Here is a 23,354-nt window from a genome sequence, read left to right as displayed (position 1 = left end):
CTTTTATTAAAATGCCGATGGCACAGTTGATATAAGTTCCCTTTGTCTTAGAAGCACCCTTCCATGCTTCCATTTTGTTATAGTTACATACAAGAATGCATATATATGTTTTATTGTCTTGCTAAAGATTAATAGCAAGGAGAGACTGCTTACAGCACATTGTGTGTTGTAAACATGGTGTATAGGAAAACTCGTTACTGTCTATATACGTAGGATGAGTGGCTGGTAAAACTGAAATACAAGCCTCAAAGTTGCGACTAAAGCAGTCGCCAATGCGACCTAAATCTTAATTTGTCCACTGTCTAAAATTCAGAGGTAGCCAAATGACTATCTTGAAAAATATTTTGTGTGCTACACATATGTAGACACAAAAATGAATAACAGCTGATCTTGGAAAACACATCTGCTAATAATTGTACTCGCAAATAATTCCTTCTGCAATCGGCATTGAACCGAAATACATAACTATTAATTAGTATTTTATTTTAGTTGACAATGCTCATTGGATAAGCAAGGATATACCTATTTAATCTAGTAACATGAACTGCATCATTGCTCAAGTCACAAATAACAAAAATCAAGTACAGTTTCCACTAATATACAATTCATAGTGCTATGACTTGTACATATCATAATAGTGATGTGATAAAAGATAAGTTCAAACGCATCGGGCTACCTACACTATTGGCTTGACTTCTTGATTTTTCCATTGGCTACCTGGAAAACAGTACTTGTAGCCATATGGCTACTTGGTAAAAATTTAAACTTCGAGACCTGAAATAATAAGTAGACTGCTCACAACAGATGGTATTGATCACAGTGCATGCCTGCAATCTGGGTTCAGTTGGAGATCTGTTGACTTTGATAACAGTTTGTGTGTATCTTTCTAGATGGTTGGTAGATATGGGGAATTGTCAAGAGCTGATTGCCAGAGGTTGTTCAGAATCCACCTGTTTCAGCATGTTCAGTTAATTTACTGTTCGGAATCAGGCATGAAAGTCAATGTGATCAAGGGACCATGTAGTATGATGTACTAACCAGAAACCAAACATGAAGGAGATCCCTCGATTCAAATAGTGCAAACCTCAAGAATCCAGGACCCCTTAGATTTCAAACTTGTGTGTGCAAAAAAACATGGTATTTTTGGAAGATGAAGAGTAATGCCAGGTTATAGCCATGGTCAGACAGAGTATGTTTTAATTGTGTATCCCAGTCGTCTGTTAAAGATCTTGTTTGTTTGTTGTTTAACGCCACACTCAGCTCTATTCCAGCTATATGACGGCGGTCTGTAAATAATCAAGTCTGGACCAGACAATCCATGATTGACATCATGAGCATCGATCCACGATTGGGATACGGTGACATGCATCAACCAAGTCAGCAAGCCTGCCCCCCCCCCTGTATTTCACTATGAAACTTGGGCGTCAACCCGGTGTTGTGGATGTGTGGCTGTGAATCTCCATTCACCTGTGTAGCCTGCTCATGCTACCTACATTCATAGAGCTTAACGTACCAAGCAGGTTCACTGCAACACATACCGATGGGTAGACTGAGGTTGTAAAACCAGCATTCCAGATCCCATATTAGATTGTCATTACAAGTTCTGTCAATGCTATAAGCATTGAAATCTGTATTCGTTGAACAGATGCAGATATGCTGCATGGTTGTTAAAATGTCAGGCCCCAAAATAACCCTTTTATCCAAGGAGCCACCTGGCTCCTTAACAATTTCTTAAGGAGCCAAATTGAATTTCTAGAAGCCAAGGCATTATATGTAGGGGGCGAAATGTTACCTTTGCATGAGGAATGTGTTATTTGACTTCACAAAGTAATAAGACTCAAGTATAAGATAAGACAATATATTTTTTTTAATTTTTCAATTTGTTGACAAGTAATTATGAAAATGCAGTGCCAAAGAGTAACCTAGTTTCTCTCCAAAACAGATTCCACTGGGATTGAAAGGCAAAATCGCAGTGAAGATTCTATTAATCTTCATAAGTTTAGAGCTAAATCATAAAAGATATAAAGTTTCATATCAAACAACAAGCAGTTATTATTCTGGTTGCCAAACAGGTGAGACCCCTCCTTTTTGCCCATGACAAGTTGGGTCATTTACAATTGTAAGAGCCATTTTTAAGAAGCTTAGAGAAAAAGACACCAACTTTTTCTGGAATAAACAGTCAATCTGAGACAATACTTCCATTTATGATCCTAGAATCATGTGACTGTGGTCATGGTGGAACCCTGCAATTGTACAAAGGTATGCTAGATTGAATCATCGATTCATCATTATCATCATTATCAGCAGCAGCAGCAGCAGCAGCAATTCATATGCATTGTGACTGCAAGAGGTGACTTAGGGACTGACTATTGAACATTCTGGAATTTTGTATGGAGACTAACTATTTTATAACTATTATTTTCTGGGACAATTTTTATCATAAAATGTTAGCCAAGTATCAAATGATCTGTCCCTCAGTGGATTGGGGGTGAGGCTCGATGACTTGGCTTGGTCACACAGCTTAACCAGGTAACACATACACTCTGTTCTGCATATGAGTGAATTAACATTTAATGTCGCATCAGCATTATTTCAGCCACATAGTGACAGTTCTGTATATATATTTAGAGTTTTGAACATTCATGTATGAAATATGACTAACTAAAGCTGGCGTTTGGGAGTGATTTCTTTCTTTAATCCTACAGTAATATTGCATCAAACGTGATGATAAATCAGAGTTCCTAGCACAATTTCTTCTCCCAAGTCAGCATCTTTTCCAATGCAAGCTGTATCATTAAGCTGTAATAATTTTGTGATTCATTTAAAATAAATGTGCCCTTGTTCAATACATTGATTATCATAGCAAACATTATTGTACCTGGGAATGGATGCAGTATGTACCGGTATGTGCTCACAGCGGCAACACATGTTGGACACCTGTTAATAGCAGCTCCAAAATCAATATTTTAACAAGGAGTAAATGATAGGGATAGTGATTATGATAGTGACATGTATACTATTCAGTATTTCATGTGTCAATGTGTTTATACTGCCTTTAATTTCAAACATTAATAAGAAATATTATCATGTTAAACATACGTATTCTTCCTTACTTTCTGTGAATCAGTGTGATGGTAAATTAACACAAAATAATATGATGATGATGATGATGATGATGATGATGATGATGGTGGACCACACAGGGGCATGCTCAAAGCTCTATTCTTACCCCGGTCACTCGATCAGTGTGCCCTCAACAACTATTCTCAGCTCCCTAGGGTGTATACAACCCAAGCTGCCTGTTAAGTGCTATAAAGTTAACAATCACATTGCCATCTCATCCTACCGGGTACCCATTCACTGCTGGGTGAATAGAGACACATTTCGAACAAAGTCACCACAAGGAGACACATGTGTTGTATGTATTTCAGTGTGGGGCAGCACCCAATACAGGGAGGATACAATATAATTTGTTTATCTCGGAGATCATGGTTAGGTCATACCACCCTTGCTGCATTTCCATAATTTCTTACATTTCCGTTAACGATCCGTTAACATCCAGGGCCCCAACATGGTGACAGTCATACCTCCCGGCTGGAAAGTTGTTAACAATAAGGGTAAGGCTGAAGCGTGGAAGTAGAGAATTTTCCTTGATTGATGCTTCTGAGTTCAATATTTTAATGTCATACAATATGTTGTCATGTGTATTGCAGGACGGCCATAATGTTTATTGCAATATATCATGATATGTATTTCAGGCCGACCATGTTTATCACAGTATGTTGTGATAAACTTCAATCTTCCAATACCCCATGCTTACTGTGATATCAGTCAAATACTGTTCAAAGTTTGTTTAAATCTAACTCACTGACTCATCATCATGTAAAAAAAGTGGTTATTGATCAAGTTTGAATTGAAACATCCACATAGGTGATAGCCTTCAGTCAATGCAATATGTCACAACCAGTGACAGCTTTATGATTTCAACAGTATCGCCCTATCCCCCAAGGCCTAAAGATTGTAAACACTTATACATCAATTCACAATTTCATTATATCACCTAACTGGAAGTCAAGTAAGCTGATGTCATTGCATTTTTGTCTGTCGGCAGTCGGCAGTTGTCTGTTGTGCATTGTAAACATGTTCTCAGAAACCACAGGACCAATAGAGCCTAATTTCATGTACTTGCTCCTCCAATGACCAATTTTTGCAATAGGCTCGAATCTGATTTTCAACATGGCCACAATGGCAGCCATATTGAAAAACCTTTTTATTTCCATTACTCGGCCATTTTCGTTCAAGATGTAACGTAATTTGGTACATGTGTAGTTAGTAATAGGGCTAATTTCATTCATGTTTCATTATAGTGCGCTATATTGCAGAAATGCTTCCCTATTTCATTAAGGTCTCATAGCATGTTTAGCACCAGAGTAAGTCTATGTATGTGGAGGAAATAGTTTATGTATGTGGATAAACAGTTACATTATTATTATACGCCAGCTCTCTCTGTTGTGCGATGCGTGTGGCAACATATGGGCCTTGTAATGTAGATGGAACAGATGGAGAAATCATTTGTGGCTGTCAACATGGTCAATGAAATGTGATTTATGATATGATCTGTTGGCATATATTGCTATTCATATTTTAGGTATCAAGTCATTATTTTTGTACACCACATTAAATATATGACATGACAATGGTTGGTTTAATGATATGTATGCTGATAGGACCACCCAGTGTCAGTATTGGCCTGGATCAGTGGATGTAATTGGTGCTGCTTGAAACTGATACGTGTCCCGATGATATTCATTGCAAGATCAGCTGCTGGATTGAATTTCATCATAAATCTTTACGAGACTCTGATGACTTGATTCCAACTCTCTCACCTTTTCATCATATATCTTTACGAGACTCTAATGGCTTGATTCCAACTCTCTCACCTTTTCATCATAAATTTTAACGAGACTCTGATGGCTTGATTCCAACTCTCTCAGCTTTTCATCATAAATCTTTACGAGACTCTGATGGCTTGATTCCAACTTTCTCGGCTTTTCATCATAAATCTTAACGAGACTGATGACTTGATTCCAACTCTCTCAGCTTTTCATTATAAATCTTAACGAGACTCTGATGGCTTGATTCCAACTTTCTCGGCTTTTCATCATAAATCTTAACGAGACTGATGACTTGATTCCAACTCTCTCAGCTTTTCATCATAATTCTTAACGAGACTCTGATGGCTTGATTCCAACTCTCTCAGCTTTTCATCATAAATCTTTACGAGACTCTGATGGCTTGATTCCAACTCTCTCAGCTTTTCATCATAAATCTTTACGAGACTGATGACTTGATTCCAACTTTCTCGGCTTTTCATCATAAATCTTTACGAGACTGATGACTTGATTCCAACTCTCTCACCTTTTCATCATATATCTTTACGAGACTCTGATGGCTTGATTCCAACTCTCTCAGCTTTTCATCATAATTCTTAACGAGACTCTGATGGCTTGATTCCAACTCTCTCACCTTTTCATCATAAATCTTTACGAGACTGATGACTTGATTCCAATTTTCTCTGCTTTACATTGGCCCCAGCTTAGTCTGTCTGGCCATCAGTTAATAAAGGTGTTCAGATTTGTTGGGTGAATTTCAGTTACACCTCCAGCTATTAATTACGGTAAAGACCTTTGAACCTTCTAGTAGAAGCTATTATCTTTTTATGGGTAAAAAATTTGCCAAAGCCCATTTTTAATACTGACATGTACATCGTGGGTTTTTTCCATGATGTCCCCGTGTTGCACATGTTGAGTGGTCTATATGTGCAGGATGTGTCTTGTGTTTCAGCCGGATTCCTACCTCTGTTCAAGCTACAGTTTGGATGACTTGGCTGCGGACGAGAACTACATCGGTCAGTGTGCCATGCTACATTACACTGGAAAAAGTATTCTTTTTGAGGGAAGAAAATATATATTTGCTCTGCTTTTATAAACTGAATGAAATAGACATGATGAGAAAAAAAACCATGAGCTGTTTTGTGGATGAAAAGTGTAGATTTGTATCCCATTGTTGATAAAATAGTTTTATGAAATAGTTTGTCTTTAAGGAGAGTCCCAACCCTGCTCATGTGTAATGGTCAGTCTCTCAGGGAAACTGCCTATAAACATTGACTTCACCCACACTTGGGAGGACGTGATTACATTCACACGATGGTGAAGTTTCAGTGAAACATTGAATTAACCCTGTTCAGTATTGATCCTTATAGTTATACTTGGGACATTTGATGGTGTTCCAGTTCAGTTTGAGGCAATGGCGGATGTGAAGACAGCTCATCACATCCTGCTGTATGGCTGTGACGGGGAACCGGCCAGAGACACGGACATATGGTAGGTGTGCTCCTTCATTCTACACTGCCCGGACTGCCGGCTGTGTCATACCATACATGAGTTTTGTTTCTTATACCTATTATTCTGAAAGTTTCAAAACTCACAAAGTGCATATGCTTTGTTGTCTGTAATATTTCACAATGTTCGCGGTTGAAACTAACAGTTTTTGTCAACTAGTCCTTGAAATAAGAACATATAGCTAAACCCTTAAAAGGGCAAATGTCTACAAGTCCTTATGATACCTTATAGACTATTATGCAGTTTTGCAAAGACTACAGGGCTATTGACAATTTTTAATGCGGAAATTAAACATGAAGTTCAGTGAACCATATCCCAAGTGAGATGCTGTATGTTGTAGGAAATGGGAACAATACCCTCATAACCCCTCATGCGCACCCGTCTGCTCACTCACTATCTCACTCACTCACTCACTCACTCACTTACTCGCTCACTCGCCCAGCCCCCCACTCACCCACCCACTCACTCACCCACTCACTCACTCACTCACTCACTCACTTACTCGCTCACTCGCCCACCCCCCCACTCACTCACTCACTTACTCGCTCACTCGCCCACCCCCCCACTCGCCCACCCACTCACTCACTCACTCACTCACTCACTCACTCACTCACTCACTCACTTACTCGCTCACTCGCCCACCCCCCCACTCACCCACCCACCCACTCACTCACTCACTCACTCACTCACTCACTCACTCACTCACTCACTCACTCACTCACTCGCCCACCCCCCCACTCGCCCACCCACTCACTCACTCACTCACTCACTCACTCACTCACTCACTCACTCACTCACTCACTCACCCACCCACCCACCCACCCACCCACTCACTCACTCACTCACTCACTCACTCACTCACTCACTCACTCACTCACTCACTCACTCACTCACTCACTCACTCACTCACTCACTCACTCACTCACTCACTCACTCACTCACTCACCCACCCACCCACCCACTCACTCACTCACTCACTGTTTCTGCCTGTAGGAGGTGCCCCGCAGTGTGCCAGGGACGTGCGGAGGAACAGATCATATTCGCCTGGGCCAAGGCTGCTCCACCCACCCGCCTACCTAAAGGTGACGTTTGTCATGAGTTGATACCTTTCCCTCAGTTTCACTATCAAAGGATCAAATAGTTGACATACTGAGCAATAAACCTCATGTACAGCTATGTTCTCTGTAATGTACCGTAAAGATACTTTCGTAATCACTGATCTTCAGGGCTCTTTTGAGTTGGTTAAAACCAAAGAATCTTCCTATCCTTGGGGCTAGATGTGACAGGGTTAAATTAGTAACAGATAAGTGTTGGTTACCATGGTTACTATTTCCATCATGTTGAGTTTAAGATATTAAGGACACCTTGCAACTGTCAAAGTTCTTTTAATGTGCATTATGCTACACTATTATTTTTGTGGTAATCATGATCCTGCACCAGTTAATTCATCCACTTTTGTTACTGAAACATCAACTTAATCTTTTCATTTGCAATAAAATGCCTCACATATATTTGATATTTCAACTTTGTATAAAATGAATCTAGCTGACCTGTATGCATGGTATGAGCTCTGTTGAGCGTTATTATCAGATATTAGTAAATTAATTTTGGAAGTGAGGAAAGTGTAGATTACACCAAACAGAAATCAGTATCTTGATACACTATGTAGATACATTTTGTTTAACAGTTGACTCAGCCCGAATCTATCACTTGACACCATTATTTGTAGATCGGTTAATGTATGCACTTTTTTTGCATGGTTTTCCAGACCAAATTTGTTTTAAATAGACTCCGACTCTGGAGTGGAGGTTTTATGTCTAGCACAAGTACAAATAACACAACTTGTTGAGATGGCACCGTCTGTTGCAATATGCTCTGTGTGTACCTGCAGATGACGGTGTATGTTGTTGTGTTGACAGATGTTGGTTTTCGAGTGGGTAGAGCGTCTTCCATCAAGACTATAGTGCTACAAGTACACTACAAGCATAAGTTCAGTGGTAAGTCTCTCAATACATACCATCTCCATGACCATTGAGACCCAGGTTGGAATAAATCTCTCAATAAACATACCATCTCCATGACCTAGAGACCCAGGTTGGAATAAATCTCTCAATAAACATCCCATCTCCATGACCGTGGAGACCCTGTTTGGAATAAATCTCTCAATAAACATCCCATCTCCATGACCATTGAGACCCTGTTTGGAATAAATCTCTCAATAAACATCCCATCTCCATGACCATTGAGACCCTGTTTGGAATAAATCTCTCAATAAACATCCCATCTCCATGACCATTGAGACCCTGTTTGGAATAAATCTCTCAATAAACGTCCCATCTCCATGACCGTGGAGACCCTGTTTGGAATAAATCTCTCAATAAACGTCCCATCTCCATGACCGTGGAGACCCAGGTTGGAATAAATCTCTCAATAAACATCCCATCTCCATGACCGTGGAGACCCTGTTTGGAATAAATCTCTCAATAAACGTCCCATCTCCATGACCGTGGAGACCCAGGTTGGAATAAGTCTCTCAATAAACGTCCCATCTCCATGACCGTGGAGACCCTGTTTGGAATAAATCTCTCAATAAACATCCCATCTCCATGATAATGTTGACCCAGGTTGGAGTCAGTCCCCAGCCCACTATTGCTTGCTGTAAGAGGTAAAAAGAGTGGAGGAGATGGTCAGGCTTGTTGACTTGGTATTGCGGTCGTATGCTCATAATATTGACCACTGGTTTGTTTGTACCCGACTCAGTTAATATATTTACAGGCTGCTGTGTACACTCACTCTCATAGTCATGAAACTCCCATTCATTTTAGCAAGGCCATTAGAAAAGTTCTTTCAGATAGTTTACAGACACTTTGACCGATCTGTTAGTTCCAGTAAACAGAAAGTGGACCAGATCAAACAATGGCAGCTGCTGAAGTAGGACAGTTCTTGTTGGTTGAACATGCCTGACTATGAGTGAAGTCAACTGTGCCATAAGTTTGCCTTGTTATAATTCATGTAATTATTAATCAAATTTAACTTTGTGTGAATCTGAAGTGATTCTAGTACAGAGGTGTGAGCTATGTAACCTTGGCTATTGTTTTTTTGGCCTGCCACAATCTAAACTTGATAGATGCCAGAGAGCGAAAAGAATTATCTATGCATTTCTCAATCGACAGCTTGTGCCGTCTGTATGTCTCCAAACATTGACTCCTTCCTGAGTAAGCTCAGGTGGTCCATTTGTATACGGGGTATTTGCTGTGCAGAGAGTTGCATGCCAGAAACCTATGATTGTGGTTCAAACTTACTTTTTCTAGGTTTGTCAGCACCATACCCGTTCTCGTGGGTTTCACCAAAGAAGTAAATGCCTGAGACCTGCATCACTAATAGCTTTCTCCCATATTAAGCTGACATGCCATGATCTAACTATAATACTGTTCAAAGAGGTGTTGACCTCAACTGACTGACTCACCTACCTGAGTAGACACTTATCCCTGTCATGAGGAATGCTGGGTCCTGGTTTGAACAAGTATTTGGATTGTCTGATCATGTGAGCTCAAAATAAATGAACCCATTTATGTTGTTACACTGTACAACATTTATGATACAGTATTTGAAGTATCTGGATTCTGGATTCTACATAAGGACACCCAACGTACCTACATTTCCAACAACCCTGAATGATAACAGTTGAAACTAGAAGTATCCAACAAATACAGCTGCTTCCCAGGCAGGGTTCTCTTAAACATTGGGCCCAGTGCATGTCTTGGTTTAATAGTATTTTTACCTAGGATTCAGAAAGCAGAAATAAATTACTATTATACAAGAGTGTGTTTGAACCAAGACAGTTATCCACTCCGCTGTTTGGACCTTGTATTGTTTTATGTGTGACTGTTAGAACAAGCACCTGTTCAACATGATCTTGTCTTGCAGAAACTACACCACGGGACTACTCAGGGATACGTATCTATCTTACTCCTAAAAGGTGAGAATGTGTGGTCTATTACATGTCTCAGTTGTACTGGTAAAATTGATAGTACACACAAAGTCCTACTGGAAATATTTCCAAACAGCTTGTGTCATTATCGTGTGACCTTCAAGGCATATACTTAGGACAGTGTACAACCAAATTCAGACAGGATTATCATTCTCTCTAAAGTTCATACATCCAACTCATTATGTTGCTTGCAGAGTATTTCAAAAGTATACTAGATCTCTTCCTGGAAGTGAACATATATACCTGGCAATGCATGGAGATCAATTATATGTATTTTCCAAATGAGAAATATCAGAGAATATTTTGTAAAGATGTGATTGTCATTATCTGTTTTAGACAAAAGTATGTAGCAGGCATACATCTGATGGCGTCCTACAGTATTGTGATCCCCCCAAACACACCCAGTAAGTAAATGGCTTCCACACCACACATTCATCTTTATTATTGAAGGATTAATCAAAACATTTTGTGTGTGGTTGAAAAGATAGTTTAAGGTTTTACCTGTCTTGCCTGGATCAAGGTTGGATTTCTGGCAAATGTATGATTAGTGCAGCTCAATCTGGGAGGCTGCACATGGATGATTGGGAAATAAACACATTTTTCATTTTCAATCACAAGAGCAACATTTTCCTTAGTTTTATGGTATTCCCAGAATTGAAATAAGTACAGTGAAAATATATAATCAAGATCATCTTAGGATTGCTCAGTTACATGGTGGGGTTGAGGTCTGTTAACTGTGTTGTCACAGGTGTATATGCATTTGAATTTAAGAACAGTTTTTCAGTAGTCGTAAGAAAGCCATGTTTGCTTGCAGAGACTCACTCCGACATCAGCTGTGTGTACCGAGGCCCCAAGCCTATGCACCCCTTCGCCTACAGGACCCATGCTCACAGTCTAGGTATGTAGTAAACAGCTGTGCTAGGAGACAACTGGTACAAGAATGTCATCCCCTTGGACTAGTTACAGCTGTAACATGGACACATGCAGCTGTAACACGGGCACATGCAGCTGTAACATGGACACATGCAGCTGTAACACGGTCACATGCAGCTGTAACACAGACACATGTATCTGTAACACGAACACATGCAGCTGTAACACGGACACATGCAGCTGTAACACGGACACATGTAGCTGTAACACGGACACATGCAGCTGTAACAAGAACACATGCAGCTGTAACACGGACACATGTAGCTGTAACACGGACACATGTAGCTGTAACACGGACACATGCAGCTGTAACACAGGACATGCAGCTGTAACACGGACACATGTAGCTGTAATATGGACACATGTAGCTGTAACACAGGACATATTCAGCTGTAACACGGACACATGCAGCTGTAACATGGACACATGTAGCTGTTACACGGACACATGCAGCTGTAACATGGACACATGTAGCTGTAACATGGACGCATGTAGCTGTAACACAGACACACGACGTGGAGCTGTAACATGGACACATGTAGCTGTAACACGACATGTGGAGCTGACACACAGACACGCAGCTGTGACAAAGACAGATGTAGCTGTAACATGGACACATGAAGCTGTAACACAGGACATATTCAGCTGTAACGCGGACACATGCAGCTGTAACATGGACACATGTAGCTGTTACATGGACACATGCAGCTGTAACACGGACACATGTAGCTGTAACATGGAAGCATGTAGCTGTAACACAGACACACGACGTGGATCTGTAACATGGACACATGCAGCTGTGACATGAAACATGGAGCTGTAACATGGACACATGTAGCTGTAACACGACATGTGGAGCTGACACACGGACACGCAGCTGTGACAAAGACAGATGTAGCTGTAACATGGACATATGCAGCTGTAACACAGACACATGCAGCTGTAACATGGACACATGCAGCTGTAACACGACATGTGGAGCCGTAACACGGACACATGCAGCTGTAACATGGAGCTGTAACACAGACACATCCAGCTGTAACATGGACATATGCAACTGTAACACAGGCACATACAGCTGTAACACAGACACATGCAGCTGTAACATGGACACATGCAGCTGTAACACGGATAGGACAGCCTGAATCAGTGTAATATTGTAAACTGCAGAATGGTATCTCAGTGGGCCAGCACTCTAAAACTGTCATTTGTCTGGACTTGTACCAGCAATCAAATACACACGTCCATACAAACACCATACACACATCTATATACATGAGTAAAATAATCTTAAATCCGCCATTAGAACCCACTTTACCTTGCCTCTTCAGTTTGATGTTTTGTGATGTTTGTTTCTGATAGAAAGAATGCTGAAATACTGTTTATGTCAAATTTCAGGAAAGGTGATAACTGGCTATGTCTTCAACAACACCTGGTATGAAATTGGCAAGGGCAATCCACAGTGGCCTCAGGTAGGTGCTAGTCAGCTGTTACTCCACTTAATGACAGTACAGGTACTTAGGAAGTTCATTTTAAATGTTGTGACGTTTAATACTTTTCTCTTTTCACCCACATACTCTTCTGTGTCTTTACGTGGCCTTCAGATTCTGTGGTAAGAATGACAGGTGTCCACTTCTTGTTTTATTATTTCAGTGTGATGTTTCGGTATAGGTGCTATTACCTTTGTCAAGCAAGTGTTCAGTGTGGTGGGATGATACACCAATGCATCGGTGGATCGATATTGTTTACTTCTTGATACAAGTATCAATCACAGTCACACATTAAGTACAAAATATTGATTCTTATCTAAAAAGTTTGCTTTAGTAACTGTTACACTAATTAGTAGTCCATCCGCCATACTTGACAGTGCCAACTGTAAATGCCAGGTATTCAGCCATTATGAAAAAGATGGCTTATGGGCCACAGATATCCTGATACATGCAAGTATCTAGATGCATATCGGATCGTGAGCAAGGTATTGTGATACCTTATCATGATTGTCCAAGCAAGGTATTGATGATACTGATTGGATAGTGAGCAAGGTATTGTGATACGTATCAGACCATGAGTAAGGTATCATTATTGCTATCGGATAGTGAACAAGGTATTGTGATACGTATTGGATTGTGAGTAAGGTATCGTAATACATATCAGATTGTGAGCAATGTATTTTAATACATATCGGGAAAATATTCGCGAAATTCCCTCTCCCCTTCGCGTAAATTATTCAATTCAAACACATTATTATTCCCGATAGAGTCGTTGTTAATCATCTGATCGCTATCCGAATCGTAGTTGGCCGCCATTACGCTTGATTTACGATTCAAGCGAGAAAAATACCTGTCGCGAAAACAGGTGACATACCCGCGATTTTCGCGCCAAAAATACGGGGAAATTCCATAGAATGACGTGTCATTACGTGTAGATCTCGTTTCCATATTTTGAACGAGATTACACACGAGAAAGGAAGTAGAAAGAGCGATTTTGTAAACACGCTCGCGCCGCCCGATTTATCGGGCAGCTGGGTTCTGGGCCACGGCTTATGCTGCCCGATTTTTCGGGCAGCCGGGTCCTGGGACACGGTTTATCCTGCCCGATAAATCGGGCAGTCGGGGCGAAAGGGTTAATACGTATCTGATCATGAGCAAGGTATTTTAATACGTATCTGATTGTGAGCAAGGTATTTTATTACGTATCTGATCGTGAGCAAGGTATTTTAATACGTATCTGATCATGAGCAAGGTATTTTAATACATATCTGATCGTGAGCAAGGTATTTTAATATGTATCGGCTCGTGGGCAAGGTATTTTAATACATTTCGGATCGTGAGCAAGGTATTTTGATACGTATCTGATCGTGAGCAAGGTATTTTAATACATATCGGATCGTGAGCAAGGTATTTTAATACATATCGGATCGTGAGCAAGGTATTTTAATACGTATCTGATCGTTAGCAAGGTATTTTAATACATATCGGATCGTGAGCAAGGTATTGTGATAAGTATTGGAAAGTGAGCAAGGTATCGTGATACTTTATCGTCATCGTCCCACCAAGGTATCATCCTCCCAGCCCTAGTGGTCAACAGCTTGTTAGAACATGGCTATATAGCTTCAGCTGCGTAGTTGCAGACAAAAACAACAAGCAGGAGAGTCAGTGATGACACGCCATGGAGTATCTTCTCAAGCCAGTCTTCATTCTTGTCCCCTTTGTTTCTGCAGAGTATAATCATGATAATTGATTATCATTTTTCAGGCATTTTACCCAGTCAATGGCTCCTTCGTTGTGAACCCGGGTGATGGACTGGTAAGCTGAGATATTACTCATAGATGCTTTCACCCTCCTCGTGAGATGCAACTTGTAGATGAAGGAAGAGATATGATCTAACTTTACTTCACACGGTGATAGGTGTATCCCATTATTTCCCAGGCCTCGGAACCTGAGGAGCCTGAGGACTACCCAGAAAATATTTAGTCAATCAAGTCAATGTGGTTGGCAGCAGGATGCAACATTGTGAAAGATATGTCCAGGAGCTGACACCACACGACCCAAACTCTTGATGTATTTGTATTAGGTGTGATGGGGAGGGTTTGATTGTAGGAGTCAGACACAGAACAGTGTGTCAGGGTATCCCACAGCTTCATGTCAGTTGCATCATCCATTGATACATACAGCACCAAACCCGTGAAGATCAGGGGTAGAAAAGGTCACCAGCAACCCATGCTTGCCGTAAAAGGCGACCATGCTTGTTGTAAGAGGAGACTAACGGGATCGGGTGGTCCTTCTCTTTGTTGATCCGTGTCATTGTATCCCAGTTGCGTGGATCAATGGTCATGATGTTAGTCACTGTATTGTCTGGTCCAAATTTGATTATTAACAGACCGCAGTCAAGTAGCTGGAATATTGCTGAGTGAAGTGTTAAAAACAAACAAACAAACATGCAGTACCATCTTCATGGAGTACTTTTTTATTCAAACAGGCTGCGCGATGTACCTTTGATTCAACAGGAAGAAATAGGGTCACAAACATTGGGTAAGTTTAAAAGATAAATTATGTTTCCATCCAGGTGTCATTCATTGACTTTGGTCTAGATTTGTTATTGTGATATAGGTCTCCAGCTGACATGAGTATTGGCTGTGACCTGGCTGATTGTGTGTCATCGTACTCATCAACATGGGGCAGCTGTACTCCAGCTGGCCATCAGCTAGCCATCGGCTGGCTATCGGCTGGCTATCAACTGGCTATCAACTGGCTATCAGCTGGCTATCAGCTGGCTATCAGCTGGCTATCAACTGGCTATCGGCTGGCTATCAACCATACCAAGAATTTGATTGTTTGCACTATAGGTCTGCTACAACATAGTTGGACAAATAGTGTGGGACGTAACCAAGCTGTGTGAATGTAATGTAATAAAAAGACTCCTTATCATATTGGTATTTGTTCATTGCCACTTACAAATAACTTTTCTTTGAGAGTTTGGAAGATATGCCTGACACTGATCTGGTTATTCCCCAACAGAGCTACAGGAGCTGACGAGATGTGCAACTTCTACATCATGTACTACACCGACTCCAGCGTCAAGATGCCCTCGGGGCAGTGTGGTGGCAACATGCAACCCAAGCTCATCGCCGACATCCCTGACGACTCGGACGTCCCCCTGCCCCCCAACCCGGACCTTGAGGAGGAAGCTAAGGGGCATCATCATCATGCAGCCATGGCGACCCAGGCGGCACAAACCGTGGACCAGACAGGTAATGACATGCCATACTTGGGTGGCCAAGGCTACTCCATGCAAGAAGACTATCCCGACTATTCTTTGTATTCCGAATATTTGAAAAATTTAGGTCCTCTGAGAAATCAGAAAAGGTTCGGACAAGATTATTATGACGACCTTGGGGAGTCACGTGATGCGGACCGGGATGCTTACTCGCGGAGTAGTTTCCCACGGAATCGTAACAGGAACAGGAACAAGGCTTTTGAAGCAATGAACCGCCAGCTTAGTGAGGTTCCACAAGCCAGACAACCATCCCTGAAGAACTCCGATTCAGAGTACAAGTCTAGAGGATATGTCGCCAGACCAACTGAGAGGCCAAGACAAGGGGGGAGAACTCTGAGCAGCTCTGCTGATCATGGCAGTCAGAGTGAAGCCAATCGTAAGACACATCGTTGTCGCATGTTAGCAGATACAGTGTTGTGTAGCTTTGTTTTCCGATATGTCATATGAGTAGTAGTTGCTGGTAGAGTTGCACGCTGCTGATACTGTTTGATTCAATCATCTAGTGATTGTGTGTGCTTTATTTCATTGTTGTCGTTGATCGATGAATGTGTTTACTGTTTTATGTGTATGTAGAGATGAGCCACCCGCTTTGCACAGCACTGAATGATAAAGAAGTAGTCAGTGTGAGAACAGAGTATATCTTGTAACACGGGGGTAGAGTACTTTGCCAGTCCTTAGAGATAGTGAGTTTGGTTTAATGCCCAATCTAACAGTATTCCTGTTATATCATGGCATTTCAGCTTAATATGGGCGGAAAGCCTGAATTGATTCAGGTATCCAACGTTTACCACTTTGGTGAAACCCACTAACACAGGTATGGTGCTTGCAAACCTTGAAACATAATCAGGGCAAATGGGGATTTGAAACCACAATCATAGGTTCCTGGCAAGGGACACAACTCTACACAGTGAACTGCAGGTTCTTAGACGACGGTGCCACCTATAGACTACTATGCATCCGCCAGACCCTTTATGTAACCAGTGTAGAGAAAGCTCTGGAGTCACCCCCCAATATCTACATAGACTGAACAATGTGTTAACGAATACCATATGACCGATGCAGTATTCCCTAGAACCTTGACTGGCAAGTCCGTTGTTTAGGTTTTCTTCATTATGGTCATAGTCTTTACCCTCATCCACTTATTTCCTTTGTGTGTTATGATGCTCATTATTGTAGTGTACATAACCATCACCTAGGGTGTATTTTAGGGAGGAATCAACTACCAGTCAGATATCTAATATACCTGAAAAGGTAAATGTGCCTTATGTGCAGACAGATATGTTAACACCTGGGAAGTACATATTTCTTTCGAACTTAGTCATTTATTCTTCACCTGCTGGAATATTGCTGAGTGCGGCGTAAAACAACAAACCAACCAAAACCAATCAATATATCCCTAGCATAGTGAGAATAATTGTTTGTTGTTTAATGCTGTACTCAGCAATATTCCAGCTATATGACAGCAGGCTGTAAATAATCAAGTCTGGTCCAGACAATCCAGAGATTGACATCATGCGCATCGATCCACACAATTGGGATGAGATGACATGCATCAACCAAGTCAGTGAGCCTGACCACCTGATGCTGTTAGTTGCCTCTTAAGACAAACATAGTTGCCTTTTACAGCAAGCATGGGTTGCTGAAGACCTATTCTACCCCAGATCTTCACGGGTCAGGGATATATTGAAGTGTGGGTATCTTTATATTGAAGTGTGGGTATCTTTGCCATGTAGTGTCTGGAGCAGGGATCGGCATAGAAACTGTTCCTGAATTGTGTACTACAAGTGTCAGACACTAACAGCATGGGACGAGCTTTTTTATCTTGTACTATTCCAGGATGGATTATGATTCATGGCATCACTGATTCTTGACCTAATTAGAGAATAACGAACAAGATGAGTACCTGTGTCAGAGTGAAGGAATGTTGTCGGCCCCCAAGCTTAGGAGTAATATTTTTGCTGAAACTCCCATTTGGCCTGACTGTTTTAGTTCGATGTCCCAGTTCGATGGTCATGCTATTAGCTGCCAGCTTACCTGGCTTGTGTTCAAATTGTTCAAACATTATCGTCATGGGTATAAAGCTGATATACACTAGTATGTATTGTTGATGCACTAGTTCTATGTATTATTCTGTGTGTTGCTTGAATTGTTTGAATGTTCATATAAATATATTGTTTGAATGCCTCAAGTCTGAAGTCATATTGATCCCTTTCTGTGATCCCACCCATAGAGACTCCCTTGCTTGCATGTATATGTTATGCTAAAGGTGTGAAGTTGACTAGCACTTCAGAAATAATATATGATCCCAAGTGGTCATCTTTTGTTCACTTAATTTCTGCTTTAAGATCATTTAATTCTGTTCTCAACCTACTGAAGACTACCGTTAATCAGTCATCTGAGACAGACAATATCATGATCTAGGGGACTGAGAGTGACTCCCTGGGTCATCTGAGACAGACAATATCATGATCTAAGGGACTGAGAGTGACTCCCTGGGTCATCTGAGACAGACAATATCGTGATCTAGGGGACTGAGAGTGACTCCCTGGGTGTGTGTAACATCACACCAACCGGTAACATGCTCCTGGATCTGTTGCAGACCAGCCAGTCGACCTCCCGGATCCACTGGTGTTTGACGCCTCATGGCCGGCACAGCAACTGACCCTAGGTCAGATCGGAGGTATGGCCACGGACAAGGACGGAAATGTGTACATCTTCCACAGAGGCAGTAGACAGTGGGACAGCAAGTATGTTCCATATCTTTTAGATTTTGTTTGGATTTAACTTTACGTTGTTACCAGTGATATGTAAGCTTTTAATTTTTAAACTTATCCTGTCTCACACTATGCATTTCTTATTTCTTCGATCCTATATGGAAACGTGCTTGAACCAAGTCTCGACTTCTAAAAAATAATCACCTAAACACACCCCAGCATCAGCATGGTCACATCCCAACCAAATGGGCCACGCTGGTAATGATATACATCCTGTGCATAGCGATCTACACAACCTGATCACGTGACTCCTTTGTCTGTCACTTCATTCTCTTTCTTATCGCCACACCGTTTAGATGTGTTTGATCATTAGAGAATACAGTTTGGTTGTTTTTTTCTCAACAAATTCCCAAATCGAAGAAAAAGAAATGCATAGTGTGAGATAGGATAAGTATGTAAGTGTACAATTTATTGGTAAATTTCCAGTTATTGAACTAATTCATTTCCTCTACATGCACAAAACCACTTATGTATGTAGCAGTAGTCCTACATTGAGTATTAATCTTTGTTGCAGCACATTTGACATCAACAACAAGCTGATCCCAAAGGATCCCATACCTGAGAACGTGGTCATTATCCTTGACAAGAAGGGCAAGCTGGTCCGGCAGTTTGGCAGCAACCAGTGAGTGCTGATGATTCCTTGATGATTGTTTACAGCGATAGAAATTCACATGTTTAGTCATATAGTCCTGATAATGAAAACATATAGCAAAACCCTTAAAAATGGCTAATTTCTTCTAGTCCTTATGATACCTTAACTACTGGGCACTTTGACAAGGACTATAGGACTATTCTATCAATTTCTGTCGCTGGTTTACTGGAAAACCAGGGGTTGTTACATTAGACCAGTTTGTGCCCCAAATTTTTTAATAAACTGGCCCATGAATATTTTCAGTAGATTGTAGTGTTCATCCACGGAGGTCTCGTGCAATTACTTCCCTAGGGACCTCCTAGTGGACACCCCTATTCAGGCAGGTGCCGTCTGCAATGAACATGATGGAACCGACCAGTCTCAGATGTATTTTTTAATTTTTGTATGTTTCCTTATCCATATTGGCACTGTAGGAAGTGCCCTAGCTTCTATTCAGCTCCTACCTGTTGCATGTTCCAGGTTCTACATGCCTCATGGTATAGAGGTGGACTCCAAGGGCAACATCTGGCTGACTGACATCGGCCTGCACCAGGTACAGTTGAGGGCGGCCAATGCTGCACAGGCTGAGGGTGGGAGCTGAACTGTCTCACTGTTGGATCACATCAGTGTACTATTAGTTATGGTGTCTTTAGATGCTGTATATGGGGTCATAATAGATTGGTAGAAATACAATGGGAGAAATATGTGAGGTCAGTAACAACCATCTTGGATTTTTACTGACGGTATACTGTTAGTTATGGTGTCTTTAGTTGCCATAGACGGTGTCAAATTAGGTTTGCAGAAAAAAATAATATTTATTATTTTTCTGCTAACCTAATATGACACCGTATACGGCAACTAAAGACACCATAACAAATTAATTATTCCGAAAAGTTTGCACTATTTGGTATCGTTGTCGCACATGTCATGTCAACATGGTCAAAACTTAAAACTCAAAACTTAACACTTACAACCTAAGATGTGAAGGATCACAGAGAGACTACTCTTCAAACCTCAGAGGCCAAACCTTGTTGATAATTTTAACTTTATACGAACGTGATCCAAAAAAACATAAATGTCCTTGCACATAAAAATTAATGATATTAAAACACAAAACAGTGTTGAATTACAAATTTCTGTACCAGTATTTTCATTTGAAATATGTGAGGTGGGTGTTGGAAAATCCAAAATGGCTGTTACGGTATAAAGTCTCATATTAGGTCAGTAACAACCATCTTGGATTTTGCTGACGGTTACGGGCTCATGTGGGCTAAGTAGTTCTACTCTATGTTTGGTCAATCACACCTTGACACATAATAAGTCATCTTTTTGCACCTGTCATGGTCATATCCTCTGTGAGAATCCAGGTAGATTAGAGCTGTTGAAGACAACAAGATGAAAGTTAGATTTAAGTTGAGTGATTCTTCCCTTTCACTGAACATGTTATCATGTGTTGCAGTTTTCAGTGATTGTTCCAGGTGATGAGAATCCCCAAAGGTACCTCAGCCCCAGATCTGGTCCTCGGTAAACAATTTGAGCCAGACAGCGACAACGAACACTTCTGTAAGCCAGCAGATATCGCAGTCCTTGAATCTGGGGACTTCTTTGTGGCAGATGGGTGAGTGACTCTGATGTTTCATTTACTGTTCCTCGCTGTGTGTCACCCTCACAGTCTGGGGTACAATCAATGGATATGGACTTCACATCCTTCATCATCAGGTGTGTCATCAGGTGTACCATCAGGGGTACCATCAGGTGTATCTTCAGGTGTATCATCAGGTGTACCATCATGTGTGTTATCAGGTGTACCATCAGGTGTATCTTTAGGTGTATCTTCAGGTGTACCATCAGGGGTACCGTCAGGTGTATCATCAGGTGTATCTTCAGGTGTACCATCAGGTGTATCATCAGGTGTACCATCAGGTGTATCTTCAGGTGTATCATCAGGTGTACCATCAGGTGTATCTTCAGGTGTGTCATCAGGTGTATCTTCAGGTGTACCATCAGGTGTATCTTCAGGTGTATCATCAGGTGCATCATCAGGTGCATCATCAGGTTATTAGGTGTATCAATGCTAGATGATAGGGATATGGATTTCACATCCTTCATCATCAGGTTACCATCAGGTGCATCTTCAGGTGTGTCATCATGTGTACCATCAGGTGTGTCATCAGGTGCATCATCAGTTGTGTCATGTGTACCATCAGGTGTGTCATCAGGTGTGTCATCAGGTGCATCACCAGGTGTGTCATGTGTATCATCAGGTGTGTCATCAGGTGTGTCATGTGTACCATCAGGTGTGTCATGTGTACCATCAGGTGCAACATTAGGTGTGTCATCAGGTGTACCATCAGGTGCATCATCAGGTGTGTCATCATGTGTACCATCAGGTGTGTCATCAGGTGTACCATCAGGTGTGTCATGTGTACCATCAGATGTGTCATCATGTGTACCATCAGGTGTGTCACCAGGTGTACCATTAGGTGTGTCATGTGTACCATCAGGTGTGTCATCATGTGTACCATCAGGTTTGTCATGTGTACCATCAGGTGTACCATCAGGTGTGTCACCATGTGTACCATCAGGTGTACCATCAGGTGTGTCACCAGGTGTACCATTAGGTGTGTCATGTGTACCATCAGGTGTGTCATCATGTGTACCATCAGGTTTGTCATGTGTACCATCAGGTGTGTCATCAGGTGTACCATCAGGTGTGTCACCATGTGTACCATCAGGTGTGTCATATGTACCATCAGGTGTGTCATCAGGTGTACCATCAGGTGAGTCGTCCGGTGTGTTGTCGGGTGCATCAGGTGCACATGAAGCAACATACAAATGCCTAAATATTTAATTTCATGCACCTTGTTTCTGTATAACTTTCCAACTTCCAAGACCCATCTTAATTATTTCCTGATTGACTGGAGTAAGGTGTTTTGTTGTAGCTACTGTAACAGCCGTGTGCTCAAGTTCTCCGCCAATGGCACCTTGTTGGATGAGTGGGGGCAGGCTGACTTCACAGACAATGGTAGGCAATGATCACTTAATTACATGTTTTCTCTCATCATATATCATTCATTGTATGTTTTGCCTGCAGTCTTGCAATTGTTATAATAAGGAGTGTTCAACATCGTCCACAGTGTGTCTCTATGTTCCTCTTGACCATTACAGGTGATGCTGAAGCACCCCAAGGAGTGTTCAACATCGTCCACAGTGTCACCGTGGCAGAGGATAAGAAGCTGGTGTGTGTGGCAGACCGGGAGAATGGACGCATACAGTGCTTTGATCTAGATGGAAACTTCCGATTCATCATCAAGAATGAACAAATGGGTCCTCGCGTGTTTGCCATCGAGTACTGCCCTCTGCATGGTCAGTGGTCTGTCTGTCTGATATTTCTTTATGAGTTAGAATTAATGTAATGCAGATACATAAGCAGTCAATAAATGTTATGTTATTTCTATAATACTGACTTGCAGTAAGATGTTGCTCGTATGCGTACATGATGTGCAGATGTATTACTATGGCAAGTGAAGTCACGTTAATTGTTCAAACCGGGGGCACGAGTGGCTCTCTCGTCTAAGGCGCCGTGATTCGCTGTGCAGAGTTGCGTCCTTTGGGCATGCCAGAAACCTATGATTGGCTTTTCGAATCACGGTTCGCCCTGATTATGTTTCTAGGTTTGTCGGCATCATACCTGTGCTCCTGGGTTTCACCGAAGTGGTAAATGTCTGAGACCTGCATCACTTGGGGCTTTCCTCAGACATTAAGCTGACACGCAGCGATATAACTGGAATACTGTTAAAAGCGGCGTTAAACCCAACTCACTCACTATAGTTCAAACCATCAACTAA

At 41.5% G+C, this 23,354-nt stretch overlaps 1 protein-coding gene across 1 annotated transcript in view; it reads left to right on the top strand.

The window, feature by feature from the left end:
• Positions 1-23,354, top strand: part of LOC124146994 — a 68,126-nt gene that overhangs the window by 4,951 nt on the left and 39,821 nt on the right. The window contains exons 3-19 of the mRNA XM_048382967.1: positions 5,845-5,908; positions 6,293-6,383; positions 7,395-7,483; positions 8,321-8,398; positions 10,329-10,380; positions 10,729-10,796; positions 11,207-11,290; positions 12,724-12,797; positions 14,580-14,630; positions 15,304-15,356; positions 15,843-16,075; positions 18,701-18,848; positions 19,390-19,497; positions 19,987-20,059; positions 20,985-21,124; positions 22,449-22,531; positions 22,675-22,872. Of these exons, the coding sequence (XP_048238924.1) occupies positions 5,845-5,908; positions 6,293-6,383; positions 7,395-7,483; positions 8,321-8,398; positions 10,329-10,380; positions 10,729-10,796; positions 11,207-11,290; positions 12,724-12,797; positions 14,580-14,630; positions 15,304-15,356; positions 15,843-16,075; positions 18,701-18,848; positions 19,390-19,497; positions 19,987-20,059; positions 20,985-21,124; positions 22,449-22,531; positions 22,675-22,872 (1,687 nt within the window). The remainder of the gene's footprint in view (positions 1-5,844; positions 5,909-6,292; positions 6,384-7,394; positions 7,484-8,320; positions 8,399-10,328; positions 10,381-10,728; positions 10,797-11,206; positions 11,291-12,723; positions 12,798-14,579; positions 14,631-15,303; positions 15,357-15,842; positions 16,076-18,700; positions 18,849-19,389; positions 19,498-19,986; positions 20,060-20,984; positions 21,125-22,448; positions 22,532-22,674; positions 22,873-23,354) is intronic.

The sequence above is a fragment of the Haliotis rufescens genome, unplaced genomic scaffold (genome assembly GCF_023055435.1).
Source record: "Haliotis rufescens isolate VD_foot unplaced genomic scaffold, xgHalRufe1.0.p SCAF_1, whole genome shotgun sequence".
Lineage (NCBI taxonomy): Eukaryota > Metazoa > Mollusca > Gastropoda > Lepetellida > Haliotidae > Haliotis > Haliotis rufescens.
The sequence above is the reverse complement of the archived record's forward strand: the minus strand, read 5'-3'. Positions and strand labels throughout refer to the sequence as shown.